The 25,892-nt window shown below is 46.3% G+C and overlaps 1 protein-coding gene across 6 annotated transcripts in view; it reads right to left on the minus strand.

The window, feature by feature from the left end:
* The window catches only part of CACNA1H (calcium voltage-gated channel subunit alpha1 H), a 221,445-nt gene that overhangs the window by 11,045 nt on the left and 184,508 nt on the right, over window positions 1-25,892 (minus strand). For 5 of the 6 annotated variants that reach the window (XM_068699495.1, XM_068699493.1, XM_068699496.1 and 2 more), the window contains 9 exons: window positions 25,682-25,771; window positions 24,643-24,856; window positions 16,656-16,807; window positions 14,645-14,754; window positions 13,385-13,518; window positions 12,736-12,806; window positions 3,366-3,444; window positions 1,208-1,329; window positions 389-727 (listed from right to left, as the gene is read on the minus strand). In XM_068699495.1, coding sequence (XP_068555596.1) covers window positions 389-727; window positions 1,208-1,329; window positions 3,366-3,444; window positions 12,736-12,806; window positions 13,385-13,518; window positions 14,645-14,754; window positions 16,656-16,807; window positions 24,643-24,856; window positions 25,682-25,771 — 1,311 coding nt within the window. The remainder of the gene's footprint in view (window positions 1-388; window positions 728-1,207; window positions 1,330-3,365; window positions 3,445-12,735; window positions 12,807-13,384; window positions 13,519-14,644; window positions 14,755-16,655; window positions 16,808-24,642; window positions 24,857-25,681; window positions 25,772-25,892) is intronic. The other variant, XM_068699494.1, reaches the window with a different exon arrangement.

Genomic DNA, 25,892 nt, shown 5'->3' on the forward strand with positions numbered 1-25,892 from the left:
GTGCTGCTGCTTATGCTAAAATGACAAGGACCAACGTGCTGCCTGGGGAACAGGACAGGGGCATGTGGCTCTATGCTTCTGAACTTAAAATTCATGATCTTTGACCTTCAACTCTTCCCTACAACAACAATCAGGACAGTGTTAGCCCTGGAGTATGTTTCTAGTGGCCTTCCTCCTTGGGGAGCCCTCCTGAGATGACTCAAGGTGTGGAGGTGGTGGTGACATCTCTGCTGGAGGGGGGTGCAGGAAAGCTGCCTTCCTCCCACTCTGCCTCATCTCCTGCCTGCTCGGCTCGGTGTCACTCGGGATCAAACAGCAGTGGCTGGCAGGAATTGTCCCCTCCCTACCCCGAGCACAGGAATAGCAGACACCTTGTGTGAACCATTACCAGGGCTTGGTGCTTCGCCTGCACTGCTGACTCCGACTTCACAGCCTCCTGACTTCTGTAGGGCGCCCTGCTGTCCGGGGCCACCCCTCCTCCCCTGCTCCCAGTGGTGGCCGAGGTGGTTGCTCCTCTGGACATCTCCAGCTCGATCTCTGCATCCATCTCAGCATCCTCCTTGGCCTCCTTGTTGCTCTCCTCCAGGTGCTTCATCAGCACTGCCACCACCACGTTGACCAGGACGAACTGTGCGATGAGGACGAAGGTGACGAAGTAGACGGGAGAGATGACGGGCAGGTAACTGAGGCAGTGCTTGTCTTCCCGAGTGCATTCCCGGAGGGTATCCTGCAACAGGGAGCCAGCGGTGAGGGATTAACGAAGTCTGGGGCTCCAAATACAGAAACAACCAAAGACGACCAGAAAAAACATGTAATTACATAACCCAGACACAATGGCTTGCGTGTACAATCTAAATGAATGGGAGGAAACATGGACACCATGAATTACAGCATCTACAAAGAGGAGGATCATGTTATGTCCCAAAGGCACAGGGCAGAATCCATGGTTACTTCTCCCAGTTACAAGAACAGGCACAATTTGCCTGAAGTATAATCAATCTTAAAAAAATGAAGTTTCAGGTTGAGCAAGACTTAGGCCAAATTATTCTTTGAAAATATTTGACTTTTAAATGGAAAAGTTTAATTTTTATGTTTTAAAAGGAAGTTGTTTTTTTTTTTCCCCCACAAGAGGTGCCTCAATTTGTTTGAAGTTTGTAACTATATATCTAGAGAGAAAATAAAGAACCCGGAGGGAACTTGCACACACCTTCATGATGCCATTCCAGTTGTCCCCCGTTGACACCCTGAAGAGGGTGAGGAAGGCCATGCCGAAGTTGGTGAAAGTTGCGTGCCGGCTCAGACCTTCGCACGGATTTTCTTCACTGCAGTCTGCAGGAGAAAGAAGTGGAAGCACGTCAGTAAAGCCAAGTTTGGCAGCTCTCCTTCAGAGCTGCACCCATGGTCCGCAGCAGCAGCAGGGAGGATGGCTGCGTGGTGATCCCACGGGGGTCTCGTGCAGCCACACTCATCCTGGTGCAGGCAGATGAGAAAATGGATGGTAACACAGTGTGGCTTAAGAGGTCCAGGCTGACATTAGGAAAGGTGCTTTTACATGGAGGGAGGTCACCAGAGAGGCAGGAGAGCTCCATCCTTGGTGTTCAGGATCTGGCTAGCCAGATGAGGCTAGATGGAGCCTCAAGGAGAGGCTGGCTGGGGGCTTCCAGAGCTCCACCAACATTTTCCTGATTCTCTTGACTTAGCCTCAACAGGCAGAGCCAACACAAGGTGATCTAACAGGAGGTGGAAGCAAGAAGGCTTTTGCTGGGGTGTCTCAACAAACACTGCCCTACGGTACACTTTGTCTGCTATCCACTTGATTGCATTCCTCGCCTTGATTATTTTTTAAAGGGCACATCTACAGCAAGGGATATTTCTCTGCAATAAAGTAGAGCAATTTTGTATTTTTTTTCCTGAGAGTTAATATACTAATGAATGTAAATTGAACACACGAAATATCCCTCTTTCCATAAACCACAGGTTCATTATATTTTCATGATGACAGGCAGCAATGGCTCCTGCAAGGGAGTTTCACTACTGAGCGTTTATTTCAGAAGCAAAAAGGAAGGAAAATGAAAAAAGCAAATAGGAAAATCCCCCAAAAGACCAGTCCTGGAGGAGTGAGCGCTGATGGTTCTTGCAGCTGACATGCACCAGCAGTGATTGGGGAAAAAAAAAAGGAGCAAAAGTATTTCTCATTTGAAGTCCGGGTGGGAAGCACTGTGCTGACTGCCTGCTGTTTGCCCCAGACACAATCAGGGCTTTCCCGGTCTCTGAGCATGTGCTGTGGTTACCCGGGGGCTGGCACTGGCAAAGTGTGTGCGTGGAAACACAAAGACAAAGAGGACTCAGAGCAGCAGAAGGTGCCTCTGTGAATAAGACATTTTTTCAGCTCTGTGGCTGAATAAATACATGCCCATATATCTAGACACGCAATATAAAACATACAGTATTTCATTTGGGGTGGATGCAGAACTAATTTTTTTTCCAGAACCTGTGGAGACTTAAAAATAATTTGTCTTGGGTTGAAAGAAATATTCTGCTTTCAGGCATTTGTAATCTGAGCATAGGGCTGGACTCATAAAGGGGATTAATGACAGCCATAAAATCACCGCGGAGGACGGGCCCCTCTGATGCTACCAGGGATGCAAGCATTGAGAAGGCTGCAAGAGGGCAGGCATGTCTCCTCTGAACAGCACGTTTACAGGCAGTGGCTGCATTGCCCAGCTCAGCCAGGTTTGTAGTCATTTCTCTCTGCTTCTGCCTGATGTTTGGAGTGGTGGACACGCGCACAACTGGCTCTGCAGCATCCTTGAGCTGGAGGAATAAATGATGCTGGACAATCAGGAACCAGGGGATGCTTCCTGATTTATGCAGAAAAAGGAAGGTGATGCTGAGAAGAACAATGGACAGACAAGACTTGGGCAGCTGGAAGAGCAACGTCAGCCAAGTGCAGAAAACTAATAGAGTGTGGTGGAAGCTCTGAGGAGGGACATGTTTATGGTGGCATCCCTCCAACATGAATCTGACTACCATCCAGCTCTGCAGGCTCATGTGCTGTCTTAAGTAGCAAACTTCCATCTTTGTGAACATAACCATGCTAGACAATTATATTTAAACAGTAAATAGTTCCTCTACAGCCAAGAGTGGTGTTGGACAAACCTCTAAATGTGTGTGCACATTAGGCAGGTTCTGTATTACATCCTTATGTGTCATCTGCGACCCTGAGATCAAGAGAAAGCTTTAATCTTCAGAGTCCGAGCTGTGAAGCTAAGTAAGACCCAAGAATAAGAGAGAAGAAAGGAAACAGCTAGATATCAAATAAATATCAACCGGATGAAATAAATCGTGTCAGGCACATTACTCACCTAGCTTGCCAAACAATTCCACTCCCAGGGCAGCATAGATAAAAAACAGGAGCATAAAAAGTAGGCCAAGGTTCCCTACCTACACAAGGAGAAAGCAGAAGAAGGGTCAGGCAAGTTGAGGTCACAAATTAAATTGCTCCATCACATATTAAATATAAGCAAAAGAGGGACACTGGTAGCCAGAGGCTAATCGTTATCTCCCCTGGCTTCCAACACCCTGGTCTCCTTCCACGGGTCTGCTTTAAGAGACCCAGAGAAGCCTCCTGAGTGGGGAAAGGAGCAGAAGCAAAGCTGTTTCTGTGCCTCTCCATCCTGCTTGCACTTACCTGGGATGCTGCATGCAGTTGTACCGTGGCCAGCCTCGGCAGCACACAGCACCGCACGTCAGGACGTGGCAGTTTAAGTGTCCTGGTGCTCTGGTCTGAGCTTTAAGGCCTCACCCTTCTGCTTGCCAGGACTGATTCTGAGCACGAAGGCAGAGGGTTTCAGTACCGTGACATTAATGAGACACGTCTCAAACCACAGGAGGAGCTGCCTGGTTTTCTAAGGTTTTGCTGGCCTGGAGGGCTTTTGGAAAAGGAATACGTGCAAGAAATTTACATCTTACTCTAGTAAGATGCCTTGCAGAGACATTTACAGCTTTTTCTCAACAACCACCTGAATTTTAGCTTTCGGTGTCTCAAAAGAAAAACCTCATTCCATGTGCTACCACTCAGGCACCTTGCAGTCTGAGCGCTGCTGGTGTGCTGCCATTAGGTATCCGCATGCATTTGCAAAGTGGCTGAAGGGGATGGTAATAGAAGCGCAATGATGCTAAAGGGAACACAAAGGTTATTAATAACAATGGCATTACAGTTATCTGCACTGGAGTCTAAGCCTTTAAAACATCTCAAAGAGCAGATTAGGAGTGATTCAGGCAGAGAATGTGAGGGGCAGAGTGGCCTGACCAGCTAACTACCTGCATTTTACCTGCAACTAACTCTGCCCACATTTACCTTTCCTGGCCCTTTTAAGTGCCCTGTGTCTATTGACTCGTAATGGAGGTAGAGTGATTGCTCTCCCATTAGACGGGGTGTCATGAGCTTCATTTTATCTCTAAGGAAAAATGAGCAAGGTGGTGATTCAAGTAGAGAGGCCAAGGGATGGATGATCTCTAAGGTATCTTCTAGTGAACTCTTCAATCTGAGAGAGCTTTCTTCTCCAGGGCAGCACAGCCACAGCACTGATGGCTATTTTGACCGTGTTGCTTAATTTCATTATTGTGGTTATCAATATGATATCAGTTATTATCAAATTAACACAGCTATCACTTTTATTTTTTATTTTTTTTGTATTAAAGAAGTGGCAATAGTGAAATTATCCAGCGGAGACTGTAATTGCTATAAAGTCTAAACTGTCTACTACACATAGAGCTTTGCAATTCCACTAACATTATTACCATACTCCAGGGAATAATAGAGATAATACAGTGATGTGGATGGCTGGTCTGGATTATTTCTTTGCATGTACTGCCTTCTGGAATAACGCTTTTTAGCTCAAGTCTGCTGGACCACTGATGGTTTGTACGACATTAGGAGGCAGTCTGCAAAATGACTGCAGATCAGAAAATATGGGAAAACAGGCAGAGGCACAAGTGTACACACACCCTGCCAGGGAGGCAAATGAGCAAATAATTAAAGGGAAGGAAATTAAAAGTGATAAACAAGTTTTCTAGGTTGAGCGTAAATTAAAGCCTGATGTTGTAGCACTGCAGAAGAGGGTCTTGGATTTTTTTCAAAGCAGCCTATAAGCTGAATATTTTACTGCTATTTTAATGTTTAATAAATCAGCCTGCAAACTTTTGGCATTGATGAAATTCCAAGGAATTTAGACTAACATCAAAGTTATTACCAGGTTATCAGTCAAAACTATTGCCTACCTCCCCACATTCAAAGCATGACTGCCTTGCACGCTTAAGTACTGATAACTGGTAATTCTGAACTAAGCCAACATTTGCTCATAAACAATTTGCCTTGTGTGCATTTGGAAAACAAGATTGTGATATTTAAGATTGTGACTATGTACTTTACTGAACCAATATATCTCATAACTAGTCCTTCAAAGACCAGTTTACACTCATGGGGCTGCTGTACAGGCTCTTCAAGGCAGCTCAACCACAGGCATACTCTAGAAATGCTTAGCAGTGTAAGTGTGGTGTTTGCTGCTGCTTGAGGTTGCTTCTTCCCTGGGCTGAGAGCAGCCCCAGGGGCAGTTTCAAAGCTCGGCTGATGCACAGGATCTCCTGAAGTCTGACACTGAGGTGGAAACGTGGCCACGTGGAAGAGAAAGGTGGGAGGCAGAGGCAAGTGAAAGGCTGGTGGCACCACGTGTACTGTCATTAAACTCCATCCCACCTTGCACCAGACATCTGGAGCTGTTCTGTGGTGTAAGCCAAGAAGCAGGTTGTCTGCCTTGTGCCCAGGAACACCCCCTGCCCTGACCACCCCTGCAGATGTTAACAGCCACAGGGATGTGTGGGCAGCTCGTGCCTCCTGCAGCTGGACAGGGCACGAGCTTCTCCGCAGCACAAGAACACCTTATGCTCAAGAGAAAGAGGCTGAGCAAATGGCTTACCTCTCAGGCACCCCAGCAAAACCATTTGGTCTGTTTGTGCAGCTCCTGGCTCTGCTGAACCAGCACAAGTCAGCGCCAGATTTAATATTTTGTCTGTCTTAGCCTGTGCCTTTCTGGTACTTGTCCCTCAGGATGGGAAGGGAAAGGAAGGTCCTCTTCAGCCTGTGGCCTTCACCAAAGCATGAGGACAGAGAAGGACCCAAAGATTGCTCCCAGAGATGGGTTGAGGCAGAGGCAGCGAGGTCAGCCAGCGGCTGCTGAGCCGCCGAGAAAGCAGACTGCATGTGTGTCTGTGACCTTGAGTGAGTCATTCCCCTCCTGTAACTCGACGTACCCATTTGTAATACCCTTGCGGATAGGTAATTAATGCCTCTAAAGCACTTTGAGATCTACTGAGACCAGACAAGAAAAAGATTGCGTGTGAATCATGTTGCTGTGAGGAACGGGAGGGGGCAGGAGCGCATCCAGGCTCTCTTCCCCAGCATCCAAAGGCTGGGATGCCTGTGCTGGACTCTCCAGTGGGGACAGAGATCCAGCTCTGGTCAGCAACCTCAGCTTTGGCAGCCAGGCAGGCTCTGAAAAGTGGTTCTGCTCTAGCAGCTCCGAACAGGTCAGCCCATGCTCTGTTTATCCATCAAACTCCCCCTGACTTGGGTTGGTGCCTTTGGCTGGGCAGAGAAAACTACAAATAACCCCTCTCCCTGTCAGCCAGGGGCTATCCATCATCTGCCACGGCTCCAGTGCTGGGGGGAGGCTGGGGCCCATAGGGAGTGAAGCAGAGATGAAGAACGTCTTGGAGATGTTGTTGGTGCCCTGAAGTACCCCAGAGAAGCCACTGCTGCAAAAGCCTTGGAGTAACCCTGCTTAGCAGTAAGGAAAGCAACTTTGTTCTCCACACATCCAGCAAAACCTTTTTCCCACTGCTCCTGCATGGTCTAGGAGGCTGTCTCTGCTTTAGCTATTGCAGACTTCACTGCCATTAGCTTTTTGCCTCTCCCTAAGGGAGGCTGCAGTAGCAAAGCACCACCACATGTCCCATCAGAGCCCAGCCTCGGACCTATGCCAGTAAAAAACTGGTATCTGCAGACACAGGAACACAGAGAAACTACAGCAGGTTGTGTTAGCTTGATATGTAAAGTGTTGTGCCTCCCAAGTGATAAAAAAACGATGCCAAGCCACAGGAGGTGTGATGTACGTTCCCTCCGGGCACAGGCTGGTCCTGCTGTCAGTGGGATGTATAAAGGATGAGATCTGCATGATTCTCCCATTTCTCAGCTTCCCTCTGTATTAGATCACACCACTGTGAGCAAGGCCGTTTCCCTTGTGGATCACTGTGCCTCTGCTCCTCATCGGAGCATCACACGAGGACAGTGGAGCTCACCCGCTGTGGGAAGACTCTCGGGATGCGGAGATGCCAAGGGCTAGAGGCAAGTTACTGCACTCGTTATTGATGTGCTGATCACGTACAACAGGACGCCAGCCACCTGGGCACCATCACTCCTCTGTCGCACTGTCAGCTGGGCGATCCTGCCCAAATCCCTCAAGAGCCTGCTGTCCTCTGCTCTCCCTGCTCTTGGAGAGGCATTGATGAAATACAGGTCTGCTGCTGTCCCACTCCTGCAATGGCTGGCTGAGGCACACTACAGTTCTTCTTGTGCCTCTTCCTGCTCTGACATCAATTATTTCTGCATCGCTGGCCCACACCTTGGCATTTCAGTTGTCCATGCAGGCAAAGCACACACAGCTCCCTGGGATGCCTGTCAAGAACAATTTCTCATAAAACTAAGCCTCTGCCAATCCTTTCCAAGGACATGAGTCCTCCTCATCTTCCTTCCAGCACTCTTGAGCCAAAGCAATAATCTTGGAAGCAAGAAAACACAGGGTAATTTATGCATTAAACCCAAGAGAAAATGGGCATGTTTGTCTGCTTGGAAAACAGAGGCCATCTGTGTGAATCCCAGGACTAGGGGAAAGGGCCAGACAGACACCCTTGAGGCTCAGATCACCTTGTTGGTGCAAACACAAGGCCACTAGCTGACCTGAACCAGCTCCCCTTTCTGTGTATCCCTTCAGCCCCACAGAGACCGGTGCTAAGAGCCAGCAGAACAGTGGTTTCTTAGTGATTTCTGTTTCCCTTCTCTGCTGACATCTTGCAGACAGCTCTGCAAAGCTCTCTGGTGTGCAGCACAGCACACACCTACCCCTCTTCCAGAATCAGTCGCACCTGAAACACTTACTGGTAAGACATTTCTATTCTGGTCCTCTGAGCTTTGCAGTCATTGTGGGTTTTCAGCATCTGGCAAAAGCAGGCTATTGTTTGTGTCCCATAACTGCTGTTAGACCATGCCAGAATATGTCTTCAAGAGCTGGAGATAAGCACAGGAACTGCACCACCAAGAAGAGCTAAACTCCTGGCTAGGAGCAAACGAGAGACTGTCCTTCAAGGGACTAATAGGACGAGGAGTTCTTCACTTTTTTTCTTGGCACAGACTGTATGTGGGGGGAGTTCCAAGCTTTGAAGACAAGGAGGAGGTATACTGTACAGTCCTGCATTTAATTAATGTGCTGTCCACAGACCAAGTGAGAAAAAAGAAGAAGAACCCAGATGGTTTAAATAGATGGGCTGGATTTCACTCTTAGTCACAGGGGTGCAAAGCAGGAGTCACTTTAACAGAACTGGAGTGGTGCAAATGAGCATCAGGAAAAAGAGGATAAAAAACTGTGCAGACCACCCTGCAAAACAGGCTCTCTTCAGCTGTCAGATTGTGTTTTGTCTTTCTGTAAATGTCTCATTCACTTCAGAATTAAAACCTCCTTTATTTGCTGAAGTGAAATCATAGCATCAAAAAGGCTGATGGAAAACCAACACCCTTTGCTCCCTCTGCGTTTGCTGCTATTCCTGCTAATACGACTCGATGGGAAAAGTCCACATTTTACCATGGTTGGCCCTGCACAGCCAGGGTGGCAATTGGCCTGGATTCCTCTTAGTCCTCGCTGTCAGGAGCAGCACTGGCAGCTCAGCACTGGCTGTAGGCTTTCTTACTGGCAATCGATACCAGAAGTGCTGTGCAGAGCGAGCGAGGCTGCTCAGTGCGGGGGATTCACTTACACAAGGAGCATTTTAATCCAACCAAACGTGAAGTTGCAAATCCAAGAGTCAAGTGTGGGCCATGCTACAGAAAAGGTGAATTGTACTTTGGAAAGTAGGGGATGTGAAAGAGACTAAAGGATTACCGTCGAATAGGAGTCCTCTGGAGCAGACATTGCTTACAGAGCTGATGTAACCACCAGATGTACAAGCAAGTGAACAGACAGCTGAAGCATAAGGGTGGTATAATTCATTACACAGCCTTAAAAGAGCCAGAGATCATAAAGAGGAGGAAAAAACTTGAAACAGATCTTGAAAACCTGCTTGATACTGAGAGATTAAAAGATTTCAATGTTCTTCTCTTTGCGAGAGTGCAAGAGATTATTTTTTCTCTTTATTACCTCCACAAAGGAGAAGTTCTAAAAGAAAAAAGCAAAGTGACATCCAATGAAAAAACAAACTTGGCTAATTCAGACCAAAAACACCAGATTTTTTTTACCAGAAGGAATAAACACCTACTGGAAGAATGTATTTCATCAGCAGGGGATGGTTGATTCCTTAACACTTCCCCTACTTAAAAGAAGATGGGGTGGCTTTTAAGATGTGTTGGAGTTCAACCCAGAGCTCTGGGGCTTGTGTTATGCTAGGAGCAGGCCTCTGTGGTCACAGGGGAGTTTTTGATCTGTGAACAGCAGGACTGAACTGGCTGAACTGGGCCTGGCAATTTCTAAGCGATGAAGTCAGAGCTGGTCACACTAGCCCAGCTCTGTTTTTAGCTGCTCTGTTTAAATCAGAGGATCTATTTCAAGTTTACACCAGTGCAACAGATTTTAGCACTTCATGCTTTAGAGCCCCTGACAGGTTTCTTTCATCCTCCAGAAGGGAACACCGTGGTTCAGAGTTGAAGCTGGTGCAAGAGCTGGTGCCTTTCTGGGTGACCCTGGCCCCACTACCAGGTGAACCAGCTGTGAAATTAGAAAACTTGTGTTCCTGTTTGAAAAGGAGATACTGCCTCAAGACCTTCCAGTAGGGGGTAAAAGAACCCACAGAGCACAAGCACAGATGGTCTATGGCAGGAACGTGATGATTCCTTCAAACTATCCCAAATGCTTGCTGAGTCTAAGAGGGCATGGAGATAGTGGACAAAGACGGTGCCATTTTGAGACCTTTCCCTGACTGTTCTTTCTGTCTCTCTTGCTTCTCCTTTTTTTGTACTCCTTTATTCCATTTCCTGATTTTCAGATAGCTGGTGAAGGAGAAGATCACTGTGAAGGGGCAGACACCAGGTTACTAGACAAGAAGGCTACAGCAGGGAAGGAAGTCCTCCTGCACTGAAAACAGAAGCTGAAGGTCAGCCTGTATTCCAAGAGAGGGGGCTTAGCCTGTACTGTGACATCTTCAATATTGGATCAAAATGCTAACATTCTCCAAGGCTGGGGATAGTTGGTTCTCTAGGTTTTACTCAAACTCTCCCTGCTGCTGAATAGAAACAAGTAAGAAGCTGATGAAAATCACCCAAAAGAAGAAGAAAAATATGTGCACTGTAATGACTATCTTATTATGGTAAGCCCATAAATGGACATTCTACAAACACCAGAGAATGTCTTTTTTTTTTTTTCTCCCCAAAAGTTAATGAATAAACATGGAATTCAATTCTGTCACTTAGACACATTCAAGGAGGATTTTCCAGCTGTGGCTCTAGGCCGCTAAATTAATTGCAGTAGGAACTCTTCCCCTCCCTTTGAAATGAAAACTGTAGCTTTATGAAAAGTGATCATTGTGGGAGAGGTGTCCCCAAGCTTCCCTTCTTATCTTCTGAATTTCACTGAGGGGCAAAGTGGCATTTTTATCAGCACAAGATCTGCTTGGAATATCCCTCAGGATTTCCCTTTAAAAGAGACTTTAGTTTGAATGTTAACCGAAAAAACACCCCAAGGAAACAAAAAGCCTGGCCTGCAGCCACCCTATTGTTTTTGGATGAAAAAAACAAGGCAAAAGAGAAAATATGCTCTATAATCACAATGCTTTCGAAAGAAAAATAATAGACACAAATCAAATGCTTTTTGAAATGCCAAAACAGGGGTCAAGTTGGTAAATTCCATACTTTAGTCTCAGCCAAGATCCTTCACTGAAAAGGAGATATGAATACCAAAGGGCAAATGTCTCAGATTAGAAACATCTTTATGGCAGTGATGAAAAGTAGATAGGCCTTTCCAAGAAAAAGAAATTCCCCTTGTTTCCCAGTTCATTTTTGATATATCATGGGCTTCTTGTACTCAGCAACTAGCTCACAGAGGTATATTTGGGTAATAACATACACTAGTTCTACTAATTCTCATGTGGCCTCTCATATTCTGGACGAGATGTCTACACGGTGTGTGCTTTTGGCCAAGCGTTTGAGATGTGATCCCTCTGCAGACAGCTGAAGCTCATCAAGATGTGACCACCCACCATGGTGTGCTGCCATCTCCCCCGTGCTGATGGGGCTGTGTTGGGGAGAGGGGAGGCCTGACTCTCCCAGTCCATCCCAGGGCACACTACGCTGGCTTTTACACCAAACAGAGCAGGCCTACTCATACATTTCCTTCCAGAACTTCCAGCTGTGTGATGTTCTGGATGGGTTGAAAACTTAGAACTTGTCTGCCCATGCTTCTTGAAGTGTTGCATCTGAACTTCCAGCTCACAGAAGAACACCGCAGAGTTCCCCTGCCTGATCCTCAGTGGTCTGGCACCTCATGTTGCCAGCCTCTTCTGGGCAAAGCAGAGAAATATTTCCTTTCTAATCTCAGAGCATCTTGTACAGGGGTGAGCGAGTCCACAAGAACCTATAATCCCCACCTCCAGTGCTGTCTGGTTCTACGTGAAATAGGAAAGTGTAGGCAGCTGAGCTGACTCTGAAGACTGAAAGATTAAGAATCAGACCACCAAAACCACAAACTAGCAGAACAAAACTTAAATAGCACAAGATTTTAAAAACAAAAGGGGCCCTAAACTTGGAATTCATCTATGTGCTTTAGATTCTTTTGGGGTAAGGGTACAAGTCAGCAAAATTTCTATCCTTCTCTTTTCAAATAAATTGACCCATATAAAAGTGGTCCCAGGAACTGAACACTTGAAGGATCCTATCAATTATCATTAAGATTGGCAGAATCTTTCTTCCTCTTGCACCACATGAGAATACACTGATTTGAGACCCCACTTCAAGCTTTTAACACTCAGAAATGTCTCTCCTATTTGGCTTTTAAAGTCTGCAGCTCCTCTGTCAATGCACGTCAATAACTGTGGCTGCTCGTCTCTCACAAAGAGAACTGCTGAGCTGGAAGCTATCTACTTCCCGTGCTTTCACTAACAGTTTTCTCATTCTGTTCTGGTGTTTCCCAAACTCTCCAGTGAATTCTGCATTTTAAAAGAGCTCTGTCTACAGCAATATGCTCTCTGTTAACTCTTTTTCCATCATCCTGGTTCTCCCGTCTAACACAGGCTATGTGAGCAGGATGTACCGTGCAAAACCTCTCTACCAAAGCACTGGTGGCAGTGGAGAAAGCTGATATCCTCCCCAGGTGGCTTCCAGTGCCCACCAAACACCATGGCACAGAGCTATCCCCAGGCCCAAAAGGTGCAGTCCACCAAGACGAACAAGCTGGGCATGGATAAAGTCTGGAGGCTTACCTGGGGAAGCGCTTGTACCACTGTGTCCAGGAGAGCTCGCATTCCGGTGGCCATTTTAAGCAGTTTCAGCACTACAACGAAAACCAAATCCTGGTCAGCAGGGCTGGGAAATATCTCAAGCAAAACCCATAAAGGAAAAATATAGCTTCACATCTTGTAAGAGAGGGCTCACATCTCTCTTGCATTCGTTCACACAGATGGCAAGCTCACTGCACCCTGGTAGGGCCCACAGAACATCCAAACATCCTGACTACATCCCACACCAACTAATGTTAATGACGTTAGTAAAAGAGATTAAAAGCCACAGAACTCCAGCATGCCCTAGCAAGAAACTAGGCGACTGATGGGGAGACACTTCCTCAGGGAAAAGCATCGTTTCTAACTCTGATCCTCCCTTCTCCACCAGTTCTGATCTCGTCTAGTGTCAGTACAAAAGGGCTGTGATCCTGGGTATGAATCAGAGACCAATTTGAGACACTTCAAACACCCACGGTACCCCACCTAGCTGGTTTCTGGTTTGACATTCTGCAGGCTTATCTGCTAACAGTTCTCAAATCAAACTGAAACAGCAGGACTAGAAGAACAAATGGCCAAACCGTTTCCTGACGTGTCTGGAGGGATGGCTGAAGACCTATGGAGCAGGCCGTACCTCTTGCTATTCTCAGCACCCGCATGATGCGTATTATTGTGGGATTGATAGGCAGTGCAGCATTCATCTCAATTTCCTCCAGTGTGATTCCCACAATTGATAAGAGAACTATGGCCAAATCCAGCTGATTCCACCTAACAAAGAGAGGAAGGACAATAAAAAAAGAATTGTATATTGACAGACAGCCAAGAGCAGAGAATTAACTGTTAAAAATGATCACAAGCAAATTCCAAATGCCCCTCTTCTGTCAGATCTTGTGTGTGGGATAAAATCAACTCACTAAAGCTGGCACAGCCAGTCCTTAGCTACAAGCTGCTGCTGGCTCGGATTGTACTCTGGGATGTTCCACTTCCCAGTCCCTATTGTTCCCCCATATCCAGTTGGAGCCACTTTCAGGGACAAGATACTAGCAGAGGAACCTTTGATGTGATGCAATACAGCTGCTTGCATGTTATGTCACCTGCCCCTTCGATCATTCCACTGGAATAACTTCACTGATTTATAGCCTAGCAATTGTAGAGGTCCTTCTACAACAACACTGAAAGACAGCGCGATGTAGAGAAACCGAGTGACTTTCCTACACAATTTCCCCATTAAACAATCCTGCTCATAGCAGCTTCCAACTGTTCAGTCAGGGTAAATGAGGCAAACATGCTGGTTTTGTGGAAAAGCGTCTGATCCCACCCTGCTCCCCAGCAAGTTGCCAGACCGCAATGTGCTCTCACATGCAACCGCTTCTGGCTAACTGCGTGGCAGAATACAATCTGTAGGTCTCTGAAGCTGGGATCTGAAGGCAGTGGGGCTGAACACAACTACCTGTACCTTTGCCAAGGGCCTTTACAACGGCAGCAGTCTGTCAGTGGACTGGTTTGGTCCACTGGCAAAACAGACTTGCTTTTGGGACTAAGTTTGTGAGGTTAGGTTGCCAAAACTAATCTTCTGAGGACTACATTAATATCCAACAGGAGAGCTCTAGGCTGAGCTGGTCAGATCTGGCAGAGAGACAGATACTGCCAGAAGGAAGGTACCTAGAATTTTTAAAGATTTCCTGAATTCCCTCTGCAAAGCAGTACCAGCAGTTCTTAGGATTTTTAGCTCCTAGACAATAAAGTTTGCACCTATGGAGAGACAGCCTTTTGCTCTCTCCTGCACACAGTATGTGGTACTACTGTAGTGATGCTACATTTACTCAGCATCTGGCTTTGAAACTGGGTCAATACAGCTCTATCCCAAATGCACAGGAGTTTAAAATACTCTTACCTGTCCTTAAAGAACCTTCGAAAACCAAATGCCACCAACTTCAGAACTGCCTCGAACACAAAAACTATGGTGAACACGTAGTTGCAGTACTTCAGGGCTTCATCCAGGGACTGAAAAGAGAGGCACCAGTTAGACCAACCACACTGTCCTTTCCAAGACTCAGTGTAGAGGGACTGGCAGAAACAAGGGTGACATAAGCACGGAGATGTAAGAAGTAAAGTCATAATAGATTGCAGAGCTTTGTTACAAAATTGCACTAAATCACACAGCAAAACTCAAATAAAAGATCAGAAACTGATGTAAACAAAAACTTCATAAGCACTAATAGTTGTTGTGCTAAAAACAATGAGAGCCATCTATTCTCCAGCTTCACCACATAAATTGTTCAGGGTCTGGGGCAGAAAGAAAGCTTTACCCTTTCCCTATCTAATAAAGTTTACTTTTTCTGAACTGTGTAGCCTTGGGTAGAATAAAAGATTTGATGGATGATTTCTTCATTCCAACATGGCAATCCTGAGGACAATGGCTTTGATTAAAACACTCAGAAAAATAAATAATGTTGGGAATGGATTAAGTCTTGCCTTCTTGAAAAATGTTACATCTCTAGAGCTAGGCAAAGTATATCCATATTTGGTGCAATGTTCACTCTCTCTATAGTGCTGCTCTCGGAAGTCAGGAATCCACAGTGTTTATACTTTAAGATGATGAGTGTTTATAATGGATTTCATTGGAACTGGAGGCCAACAATAGCAAAAGAATCTTGCTTGGACCTTAAAATAGATAGTTGCAGAGTAAAACAGCTCTTTGGTTGAGTAGGGATTTGGAGACAGAGGGGAGGGAAGGGAAATTTAGTTAAATGTAGGATAGGTGTATTACAATAAAAAATGACAACAATAAACTTCAAAATAGACACAGTTGGAATTAGAATATATTAGAGAAGAAGAAAAAGCTTTTCTGCTTTGTTGACAGAGGAAGCCTCAGGCCACAGGAAAGCTCTCCTTTTCACATTTGTGTGATGGCTGTGCTTTGCTGACCCTAGATATGGGATGAACATGCATGGGTTTTTTGGGAATGGGAGATGAAAATTTTTCAGACATTAGCAATCCTCAATGCACTACTCTCCTTACTTTTATTCCTAAAATAAAATGGCTACCTTAAAAGAATGTGGGACTATTTACTATTTCATATAAAGCTCACTGCCTGAGCCTGAGTTCTTGGGTCACTTGTGATGGTTTGCATTCAGGTTCACACCATGGTGTTTTACAGGAACATAGAACAAGCATAAATAAGATCTAATCTGGATATGTAACATTTACATGTGAAGCAGAGACTGCTATGTAAAGGAGTTACAGGGGCAGAACAGCACAGTCAGCTGGCATAGCACACAAGGTATCCTGTGGCTTGGGGCCCCCCGGCTTAGCTTCTGGGAGACATTTGCGAGTTACCTGGCAAACTGTGCAATACTAAAAAAAGCAAACACTGAGCCTAGTGCTCCCTGAATGATAATGCAATGGAAGGTGAATACATGCAGCAAATGGAAGGGCTATATGACTTATACCAAAGGTTTTCTTGGGAAAGAAGGATTTTGTATGTGAAGAAAAGAAGGGCTGAACTTAGAATTGGTTTATTTCAAATTCACTGAGGAAAAGAAATGTTGTTGTGGATTCATTAGCTTCATGGTTATACCCATTAATAGAATATTCTAAAACTCTGGATTGTTCTTCAGTGCGAGGGTCAGTCCTAGCAAAATTTTAGTTCATACTCCATTAGCCTTATTCATTTGTTGTTGTCGTTCTGTTTTGTTTTCATACAAGAGCAAGGGAATCAAGCTTTTGGCTGTGGCAAGTGACTGAATGGCAGAGCTGGCCTGTTGGAAGACGGATGTGTGACACTGAACCTGGAGCCTGCTGAGGGTCTCAAACAACAGGGAACAGTCCCAGGGAAGTGGGGTTGGCTGCAGACCCCCACGCTGCCGTGTTTCACAGCCCACATTTTGCTGGACGGCTCTTACCTTTGGCTGGTTGTAGTGCTCCATTGACATGGTGATGACGTTGACGCCGATAATGAACGTGATGAAGAGGTCGAGGTAGTGGCTGGTGCAGAGGCTGTGGATGTACTTCCGTGCTGGAGAATAGTCTGCATAGTAAGGCCTGCGCTGGGCTTCTGCAGAAAAAGACAAAAAGGAAACGCAATGAGTGCAGGCCCTGCTGCTTGGTTGGCAGCCGTCACAACCACACCGTGGCCTTGCCACGTCTTATACACACACGGATGCAGGGCAAAGTCCCTGGGAGAACTGCTTCAAGCAGGCCATGTGCAATGGCCAAGTGCTTCTACCCAGCAGCGAAGTCTTCAAGAACCATGGGGGGGGTTATCAGGCTGAGCCAAACCTCTTGTGCCTGCAGAAGGGACCTCCACACCTTTGACAACCAGGTTCTCTTCTCTCCCAAGTGTTCTCTGTTCTTATCACTGTCTCAGGCTAGAGGACAACCTTTTCACATAATGGGCCTCTGCCACAAACCAGGAAGGGTGAGAAGTGGGATGGAAACGAGAGACCCAAAGCTCCAAACCCAGCAAAGCTTCAGCTCCAGTTTCGAGAAAAGGCCCAGAGTAGGTCTTGTCAGGCTGGACTCTGCCACATCTCTTCTAACCCAGCTGATGTCAGGTATGTTACGTATAAGTAGAACATAACCTGAGCTCAGCATCTGCGAGAGAAGGCTTTTGGTGTGTTACAGAGGTCTAGAGAAAACACAGCGATGCCTGTGGCAAAGTAGGGCACATGCGTGAGGGTTACGAGCACACAGGATAGCATCAACGGCGATGGAGCGGGGTGCTCAGCACTTGGCTCTACAAAGACTATCAGCACAAGCTCCTCTGCAAAGATAAGGGCATGATTGCATCTAAAAAATATGTGGGCTATGACCACATGAATTTTGTATCTCTGCCTCTGGGCGTGACTCCTCCTTTCTTCTCTTTGAAATAGGGAAATTTCTGCACATGACCAATTTTCCTGGGCTGTTCCAAGGCGAGTGTTTGGACACTGCCCTGTGATTCAATTGTATTTATTGCATGTGTCTCTCTTAAATTAGACTGACCACAAGATAGCCTAGGGCACTCTGATGGAGTCTAATTCTTTTCAAACTTAAGAAATATAAATATTCAAAGAGGGTACTTAAGGCCAAACTGAGCATTACTGTAGATTTTGCAAGTGCAAGAGACGGGTCACACTAAGCCAGGGTAGGATTGTTCTGTATAAAGAGTGTTTTTTTTTTTTTTGAGCAAATGCAGCTTTAAATGCATTAGGAGTTGGGAAAAAGTAGTTGTTTCACCTTAAAAATAAAGAGGAAAATAAGTTCAGAAGTACTCAGTGCCCTCCTGAAATACATCTTCCACTCCTCTCATCTTGTTAATATCTTTCAGGTGGAGTGACTCTTGTAATGTTTTTTTTTTTTTTTTTTGGTAGTGCAACTAAATGCCAGATTAGAGTCCAAGACACTAAGACACTAAAATAAATTGGATAAAAGGAAACTGAATCTGCTGCTCTCTTTCAATGGCTATTTTTTTTTCCTGGTAGTTAAAAGTGAAGTGAAGGCATTTTGAAAACATTTCCTTCTGATTGGGGTCACCTGGCCTTATTTTTTTTTCTGCCAGTGGGTGTGGAAAAACAAGATGAAAGGAAACGCAATTGTCTTTGAATTCATTTTCATGTTGCTTATGTGCCTAAGTCCTACCAGTCATCTTGGACTGGTAATGCTGTCTTTGCTACTGAGCTCGGCTCATCTTCTGGTATGTCTAAAAAAAACAATAATAAAAATGTTGCAGTAAATATTATTAAGGTCTGCACAATGTGCTTTCATGTGTATTCAGGATTATGACATGCTCTTCTTTTTGCTGGAAATGTCTTCTTGGGAATGCAAAAGAAAGCTTCTGGGAAGGTCTGAGAATACCCTAAACGGCCAAACTTTATATTAAAGGTCTATTTATTATGGACTAAATGATTGATTAACAGATCTCAGAACATTAGCAGTGACGGGCAGTGTGTGAAACCTGGCTGCACAGTCAGTGACTGCAGCTACTCTCTAACCTGTACAAAGCCAGCCATTAACTATTCAGTAGAAGATCAGATGTTTATTGCCTTTTGTAGACTATATAAAATTCTAAAGAAAAATCCCAAGAAGACATCTTCCACGTAAAGCTGCTGAGCAGAAATCCTTCTGCACTGCCTGTCAGCAGCCCAGCTCCCTCTTTACGTGGGCTGGATATCCAAACAGTAAAGAGGAGCCACCCAGCCACATTGGAGCGTGTGCTTTATTGCATCAAAGTGTCTCGGAGCTCTGTATCTGTACTCTGTCAGGGCTTAGTGCTGGCTATGTCTGGTCATTGGGTCACTCAGAAAACTTGGGACAGGTTTAGCTTGAGCCAGGATGAGGGAGCTCTAGGAAATTCCTTTCTCGGTTAGTACGCCCTACACCCCTGAAGCCAGGTTAACAGATGAAGAACAGGTCTCCTTGGGGGACACATACAAGGACAGTCTGGGATAAAGTTGACAACGCTTGGAAACACATGCAACAACATGCAGAGTGCAGCAACCCATGCAATGTCCATTAGAGGAGATGCTGCTCATGCGAGGCTAACGGTAATGAGCAGGGGTGTGCAGGAAGGACGGGTGAGCTTCTGCTCTGGGTGATGCTGGTGTTGGGCTGCGGCCATCCCATGAAGGCACAGGGTTTGCAGCAGGGTGAAAGCAGTGAGAGACCAGCCACACAGCTTCACTGCAGCTCTGAGCCCCTCTGAGAAGGAAGGGGGGCTGCATTTCAGAGCTCCAAGGCCCCCCAGCTCAGCTGGGTCACTTCATGTCTGGTCCCCTTAGGATCAGGAGCTTCACTTCAGTCGACAGCACAGCAGGTAGCTGTGGCCTTCTCTCAGCTCAGACACAAATTTGCACCACTTATGAGATTATACCACCTTATTCTCACCAGTTTGGGTGTAAGTGTTCACTGCACACACCTACTGCTATAGCCTGCTCAGCCAGAGACCTGGGCTTGGCAGGAGAACTGTATGAGGAGAACACCGGATCGTGGGGACGTGGGCACAGCAAACGAGGGAGATAGAATGCATCCTTAATTACAGTAGGCAGAAAGCAACCTGTGCCTGGTTGCTCCAGGGAAATGGTTCCTGGGATGAGACTCCAGTCAGCCAACTGGCAGACATATATCAAGCACAGACGAGCATCCTCTCAGCTGCAGCTGACAGTTTGAGTTGGTGGAAACACGGGAGGCAAAGGAGACACCATCAAACACAGACAAAAGGAAAACCACAGTCCTGTCTCGCCCCCACTTCTGGATGTTGGCTAATGCTTGGATCTCACCTCTCTGAAGAATATTTAGACTCCTTTGCTTGTGATTTTGCTGACATGAAAATGAATGAAGCACTGTCTCCTAGCTAAAAAGCATTTAGGTTGGCATTACAATTGCTAGCTAAAGCTCCTCCATTATTCTCCTCTGCATGAAACATTAGAAAGCCCTAATGGGTTTATAAGCATGCTTGGCACAGAGTAGCTCTGTACCTGCAGCTGCCTGGAAAAATAAGCAAGATGGTTTGATAATTCCCTAGTTGGAAATATTAAACACTAAGATATGCAGCGCCTGAATTTTTAGTTACAGCTCAAATGTTTCTGCTGGCTACAGAGATGGCTGTGGCATTGAGAGGATGGGCTAATTTAAATACCACTGTGTGCTGCCCATGATTGCTCATCCCCAGAGAGAAAGGCTTACAGTCAGTGCTCTGACAGGCAGCTCTGTTGGGTCTTAAAACAAAACCAGCCTCTTCCTTCTACAGTACCCAGATGCTCAGCTCTGTGTTGGGAAATGCCATGGTTGGAGGAACACGGCTGTGGCCACACTCCTCTTGTATGGAGTGGAAATTAGGAACTTTCTCAATTCTCAGCTTTTGGGGTCTTCCCACGGACCCATGACCCACTGTCAGTCCTGCAAGACAATCTCTTCTCCCCAGTTGGGGCCTCTCTGGGCTGTGACAGATGTCTGGAGTTCCCAGCACTGTTTTCGGCACGCAGTGTCACCCAGACCCCGCTCACAGCCCCTGAAGCCCAGGGTACTGCCTGCATCTGACCTGACATCAGCGACTGCTGGCTTCCCAGCAGATACAGGCGGGTTGGGTTTGGCCCCGTGTCCTGAAGGCAGAGAAGATCAAGCTGATCCACGTGGTTTTAATCAAAAACTTTAATCTGGGGAGGCTGCTTTCAGTCTGTGTCTTCTGAGAACTTCATTAAAAGGTTAGGAGCTGCAGGATGATTAAATTACAGTTCACTTATTTACGCGGTAGATTTAACTGATGGCGGTAGTGACTGTGTCAGAAAAATATTCTACTTTATCTTCAATTTTTACCTTCACAAGAAAAAACTACGCCATGCAGTTCTGCCTTTAAAAACACATCAAATACATTTGTACAGCATATCCTATGCCCTGCTCTCTTTTTTCATGTGATCACAGTTAACCTGGCAAACCCACTGCCTAACTGCAGTGCTGGAGTGCTATTTTATGTTCTTTGCACACCAACGGTGCCTGAAGTACATGGACTGCAAAAGCAAATTGCGTTCACAAATTGCCACATCACTGCAAGAGAAGAGGGGGGGGACAGGGACTGAGACACCCACGTCACCAAGGAGCACCAAAAGAGCACTGCCAGGACACAGGTAACAAGCAGTGGGGCAAGCCAAGGGCACCAAAAACTGAGAGTGTGACTTTTTGACTGGCCAAACCCATGCAGTGAGGGGCTGTTTGGCCATGCCCTGCTGCTGCCTGCTCTTATCACTGGCCCTGGCTGCTCTCAGCTGGGTTTATCACGGCCTGGGCATGAAGGCTGGGCCCTGCAGCCCAAACCAGACACAGATATATGGGACTTTTGATTTTTAAGCTCCACAGGCCTGCTGCCTCTGGCTGATGACAGACTGAGCACTGTCTGCTCTCTGACCCTGGACCAGACCTGCACAGCCTATGATTCCTACCTTGGATGGGGCTCTCAGGGCACTGACAAGCTGAGGTTTAAACCATTTCCAGGCCTGAGCTGAAGTCTACTTTGCCTAAATGGTGCATTTCTCTGTGTGGAGGTACCTATAGATGCCCAAAGACCTAAAATACAGAAATGGACAGGGTTGCTACACACACAGGACATCATTACAGATAGGTGAGAGGACAAAACGACAAGGTGCTAGGCAGACAGAGAAGTCCAGATGGGTGGATGCTGCTCAGCTGGTATATTTGCTACCTATGCTGGATTTTACTCCCGTTAACAGCCTTATTTATTCCTTTCCCTATGGTTTCTTCAGGCTAAATGCTAGAAATGATAGCTGAAGGAAAAGCATGGCTTTCTACTAGGCTTCCAACTGCAGTTTCCTTGCTCCTCCACAGAACCACTGGTCTCCTGTGCATCATCCCATCCCACAGGACTGTGCATCCATCCCTCTCTCCCACTCCTTCATGTGGGTGATGAACACAGCGCTGGGGCACACGAAAGGCTGCCCAGCCTGCCCTGTGTCACCACACAGTGTCCCACAGCAGCACGCACACACCAGCACTCCAGCAGAGACTCAACGCCACGCACGGCACCAACCACATCTCTCATCTTTCTGAGTCTGCCGCATTTTTTTTTTTATTTTTTTTTTTACCAAATCCAATCGTCTTCTACACCACCCAGGAGGTGAAACACCCATTTAAACAAACAAAAACATTAAAATGTAAATAATAATCCTCAATATGTGTATCTGATACTTGATTTTGCCCCGTTAACAACTCAGGTTTGGATGCCAAGCTCTCCATGCTGAACAGAGGCAGGTAGGAGACAGATGCTCTGAGGTAACCTCCTGGAAGCCCTGCACTTGACCAAATGTTTAGACTCTCATTTGCTGAACTGGACTTGATCACCTTCCAGAAAGCTGTCCTCCTCCCTGTGTGCTCTCAGTGAATTCCTACAACCCACATCTGTGTAGTGCCTGGGTCTGCAGCCTGAAACATGTCCTTGACTTGATCCTATCTTTATCTAGCTGTATAAAGAGGGACAATGTAACCACGTCCATCACTTCAAGAGGGACTGGCTGTGTTCGGTGTCTGAGCAGTGAGCCACAGACAGGCTTGTAATAAGATTTACTCACTAATCAGGAACAGCAATGAGCTGTGGTTAAGCTACCCCTCTATACCTGTGCTTCCATCTATTTCCTCTAAGGATGCTTTATGTTCTCTGTTTGCATATAAGTTATTTCTTTGCATATAATGTTTGAGTTTATCTGAGCATCTTCTTGGGTCAGCACGCTGGGGTAGAAATACTGCACAAGCAGGAGAACTCCTGAGAGCCTGAAACTGATTTCTCTTATTGTGCTTGAAATGCTGCCTTCAGGGTTTCCACTTCTAATCCTAGCTGGAACTTCAAACTCAAAAAATGAAATGGGAAAAAGGAAATGAAATTGCATTTCAACTCTTCTAAATCTCTGAAGAGATTCAATGTCTGTTTGCGGCTGGATAGTTTGATCTAGGCTTCATTTTAACCCAGCTAGTTAACTCACAACTAGCTAAAATGAAGTGGGCTCAGCCTTTAGTCTGGTGTCAGGTCAGTCAGTCATTAAGGCCCTGTGAAGACCAGGGTGCCGACATTGGTGCTGAGGTCTCCCATGACTCTAATAAAGAGGAGCACAAGAGCAGAAGTGGAGCTGCAGGGGACACAGCTGCCTGCCTTCTGATTCGAGTGTGGACGGATGGAGGAAATTGGCTGGGGATGAGGTTTCTACCAGCAAAACCTCTGATTGCTATGTCCTTACAGCCAGACAAAAGACTATTCAACCTAACTGCAGTTTTCCCTGCTCAGAATGGATACCTAAGGCCTGATGCCTGGGAGACAACCAGCCATTTATCACAAGGAGATATTAGGTCCTTACAACAGATTACACAGAGCAGCGCAGTGCTAGGCAAAGAGCCACAGGGCTTATGTGGCAAGTGGGGCCAGAAGTACTCAGGCCCTCATCCCTGACTAAGCTCAGCTTTGATCGCAGTGGCTAGGCCATGTTCTCTTTCTTACTTCTGCAAAATACTTGCCAGCATCTAACACCAGCTATCCCTGTTTGCTAAAATGGTCTGGGAAGTTACAGTGGCTGTTTTCCTGGCAATTCCCCTGGGAACACACATGAGAAGTTATAGGCCTGTTCTTGGTGAAGCCCACCACAGAGCAGTGGAGGTGAAAATCAATACATGAGAAACTCTGAGAAGGTTTGGGTCAGGAAAGGAGCATATGCTCCAGTGTTTCCCTGGTCTGGTTTGATCATCCTACTGGGTCAGTCCCAGCACACTGAAGGGCTCCCCCCAGCCTGTGATGGGGCAAGCATCTCTTGTAATGGACATCTTCCGAAGAAGGCTTTTCTGGACAGCCCCATCTCAGGGCTCAGTTCCTTTCCCCAGGGCTGCTGGTACGTTCATGCCCTCATGCATCATGTTTGTGGCATGCGGGGCCATGCGCTAGGACTCTAATAGGCATCACAACTACTTGGGCTAAGAAAAGAATAAATCAAACCACCACCATCCTCAGATGCAAGCGGCACATTAAGCCTCAGGGCTACCCTCAGGACTGGCCTTCACGTGCACGGCAAGCATTGCAGCTGTTTACTCACTGCATCCCTGAGCCGCACCACGAGCTCCTGCTTGGTGCTGGGGAACCTTAGGGACACCTTTGCCTTGCAGAGCGCGTTAGTTCCTGCTACAGGACTCTGCTACAGGAGAGGATTTGCTCTCCAGCCAAGTAAACAGGTAATGCTTTACGTCAGGCTTGTAGAGGACAATTCCAGGGTGTTGGCAACCCGAGACTTAAGGTACCGCCAACAAGGTAACGAAGCAAAACAGCCTCTTGAATCCCATGGAAACAAAACCAAAGGAAAATGAAAGTCTTGCTTTGGGAGCAGGCAGGGCTCAGAAAGATTTTGGTTTGTAACACAGTCTACCGACCAGACAGGTATATCTCCTTACTCCTGCGCTTTTTCTCCAAGCGTCTCAGACGCTTCTCCTCCCGACGCCGGGCCTCCTCTGCCTCCTGGTGCTGTCGGCACTTGTGGAAGTTCTCCACCACCACCCCCACAAACATGTTGAGCACGAAGAAGCTGACGATGAGCAGGAAGGAGATGAAGTAGAGAAGCATCCAAGGGTTATGGTTCTGGATGGGCTGGTGAGGTGGAGAAGAAAATAATGAGAAAGAGAAGTGGCACAGATAAGATGTGTATACATCAGGATATTTGGCACTGTGTAACAAGACAGCACTGTACACTTGTGTGGAGAGGAGGAGAGGGCTGGGAGGAGTTAGGAGATTTTTCTCAAAACAGTTTCCTCTCATTCATTTTCTCACTAGCTACATTTTACTTTTGTTGTGAAACCTGCTGTAGTCCCCATAATTTGGCTTATGGGATTTAATTATTTCAGCATTTATTTCACATAGCTTAAAATAAATCTCAGTGGATCTGTATCATCCCACCTGGGTTTTAGGTAAAGGAAGGCTCCAGCTTATTTTTTTTTGAGATGAGCATTCATCGTTTCTCACTTGTTATAAGATATTGAGAAGCAGAAGAAAATTAAGCGCAAAGTGTTACTGTAGCTACAATGGGGTAACTACTACTCATCTAAGACTCTTGATTTACCTTTGTGTGTCTCACAGCACACAACCTTAATGTCTTTTTCATAACAACCCTGATTGTTTCCCTTCTCATGTGGGTTTGCTCATATTCATCATGCCTTCCACAGAGTTACAGTGCAATGGCACACATGGGCCAACTCAAGTGCCATTATTTTGAGTAAAGTCCCCATCAGTAGCTGTGTACTACAAGGGGTGCAGCCAGTGTAAAAGGTACTCAGTGGAGGATGGAAACACTTGGCAGTCTGGTGGGCAGTCAGGACCTCAAGTAGGCCCCATAACTCTCCTCCTCTCTGGGACTTCAAACACCAATCATGTATGGGATTACTGACAGCAACACTTCTAGACTCTGCAGTACATTACCTGTTGGTCAATACCCACAGCATCCAGACCATCATACATGATGTTCACCCAACCGTCTTTGGAGGAGAGGACAAACAAGGACATGAGGGCCTGTAAATGAAAAGCAGAGAAGACTGGTCTTGCATTTTCCCAGAGAAGAAACTACTAACAGGCAATGCTCAGCAAAACCGATCCACAGCTCATAACACATCATCTGCCCTGGAGTTGGTGA

The sequence above is a fragment of the Anas acuta genome, chromosome 15 (genome assembly GCF_963932015.1).
Source record: "Anas acuta chromosome 15, bAnaAcu1.1, whole genome shotgun sequence".
NCBI classification, from domain to species: Eukaryota; Metazoa; Chordata; class Aves; order Anseriformes; family Anatidae; genus Anas; species Anas acuta.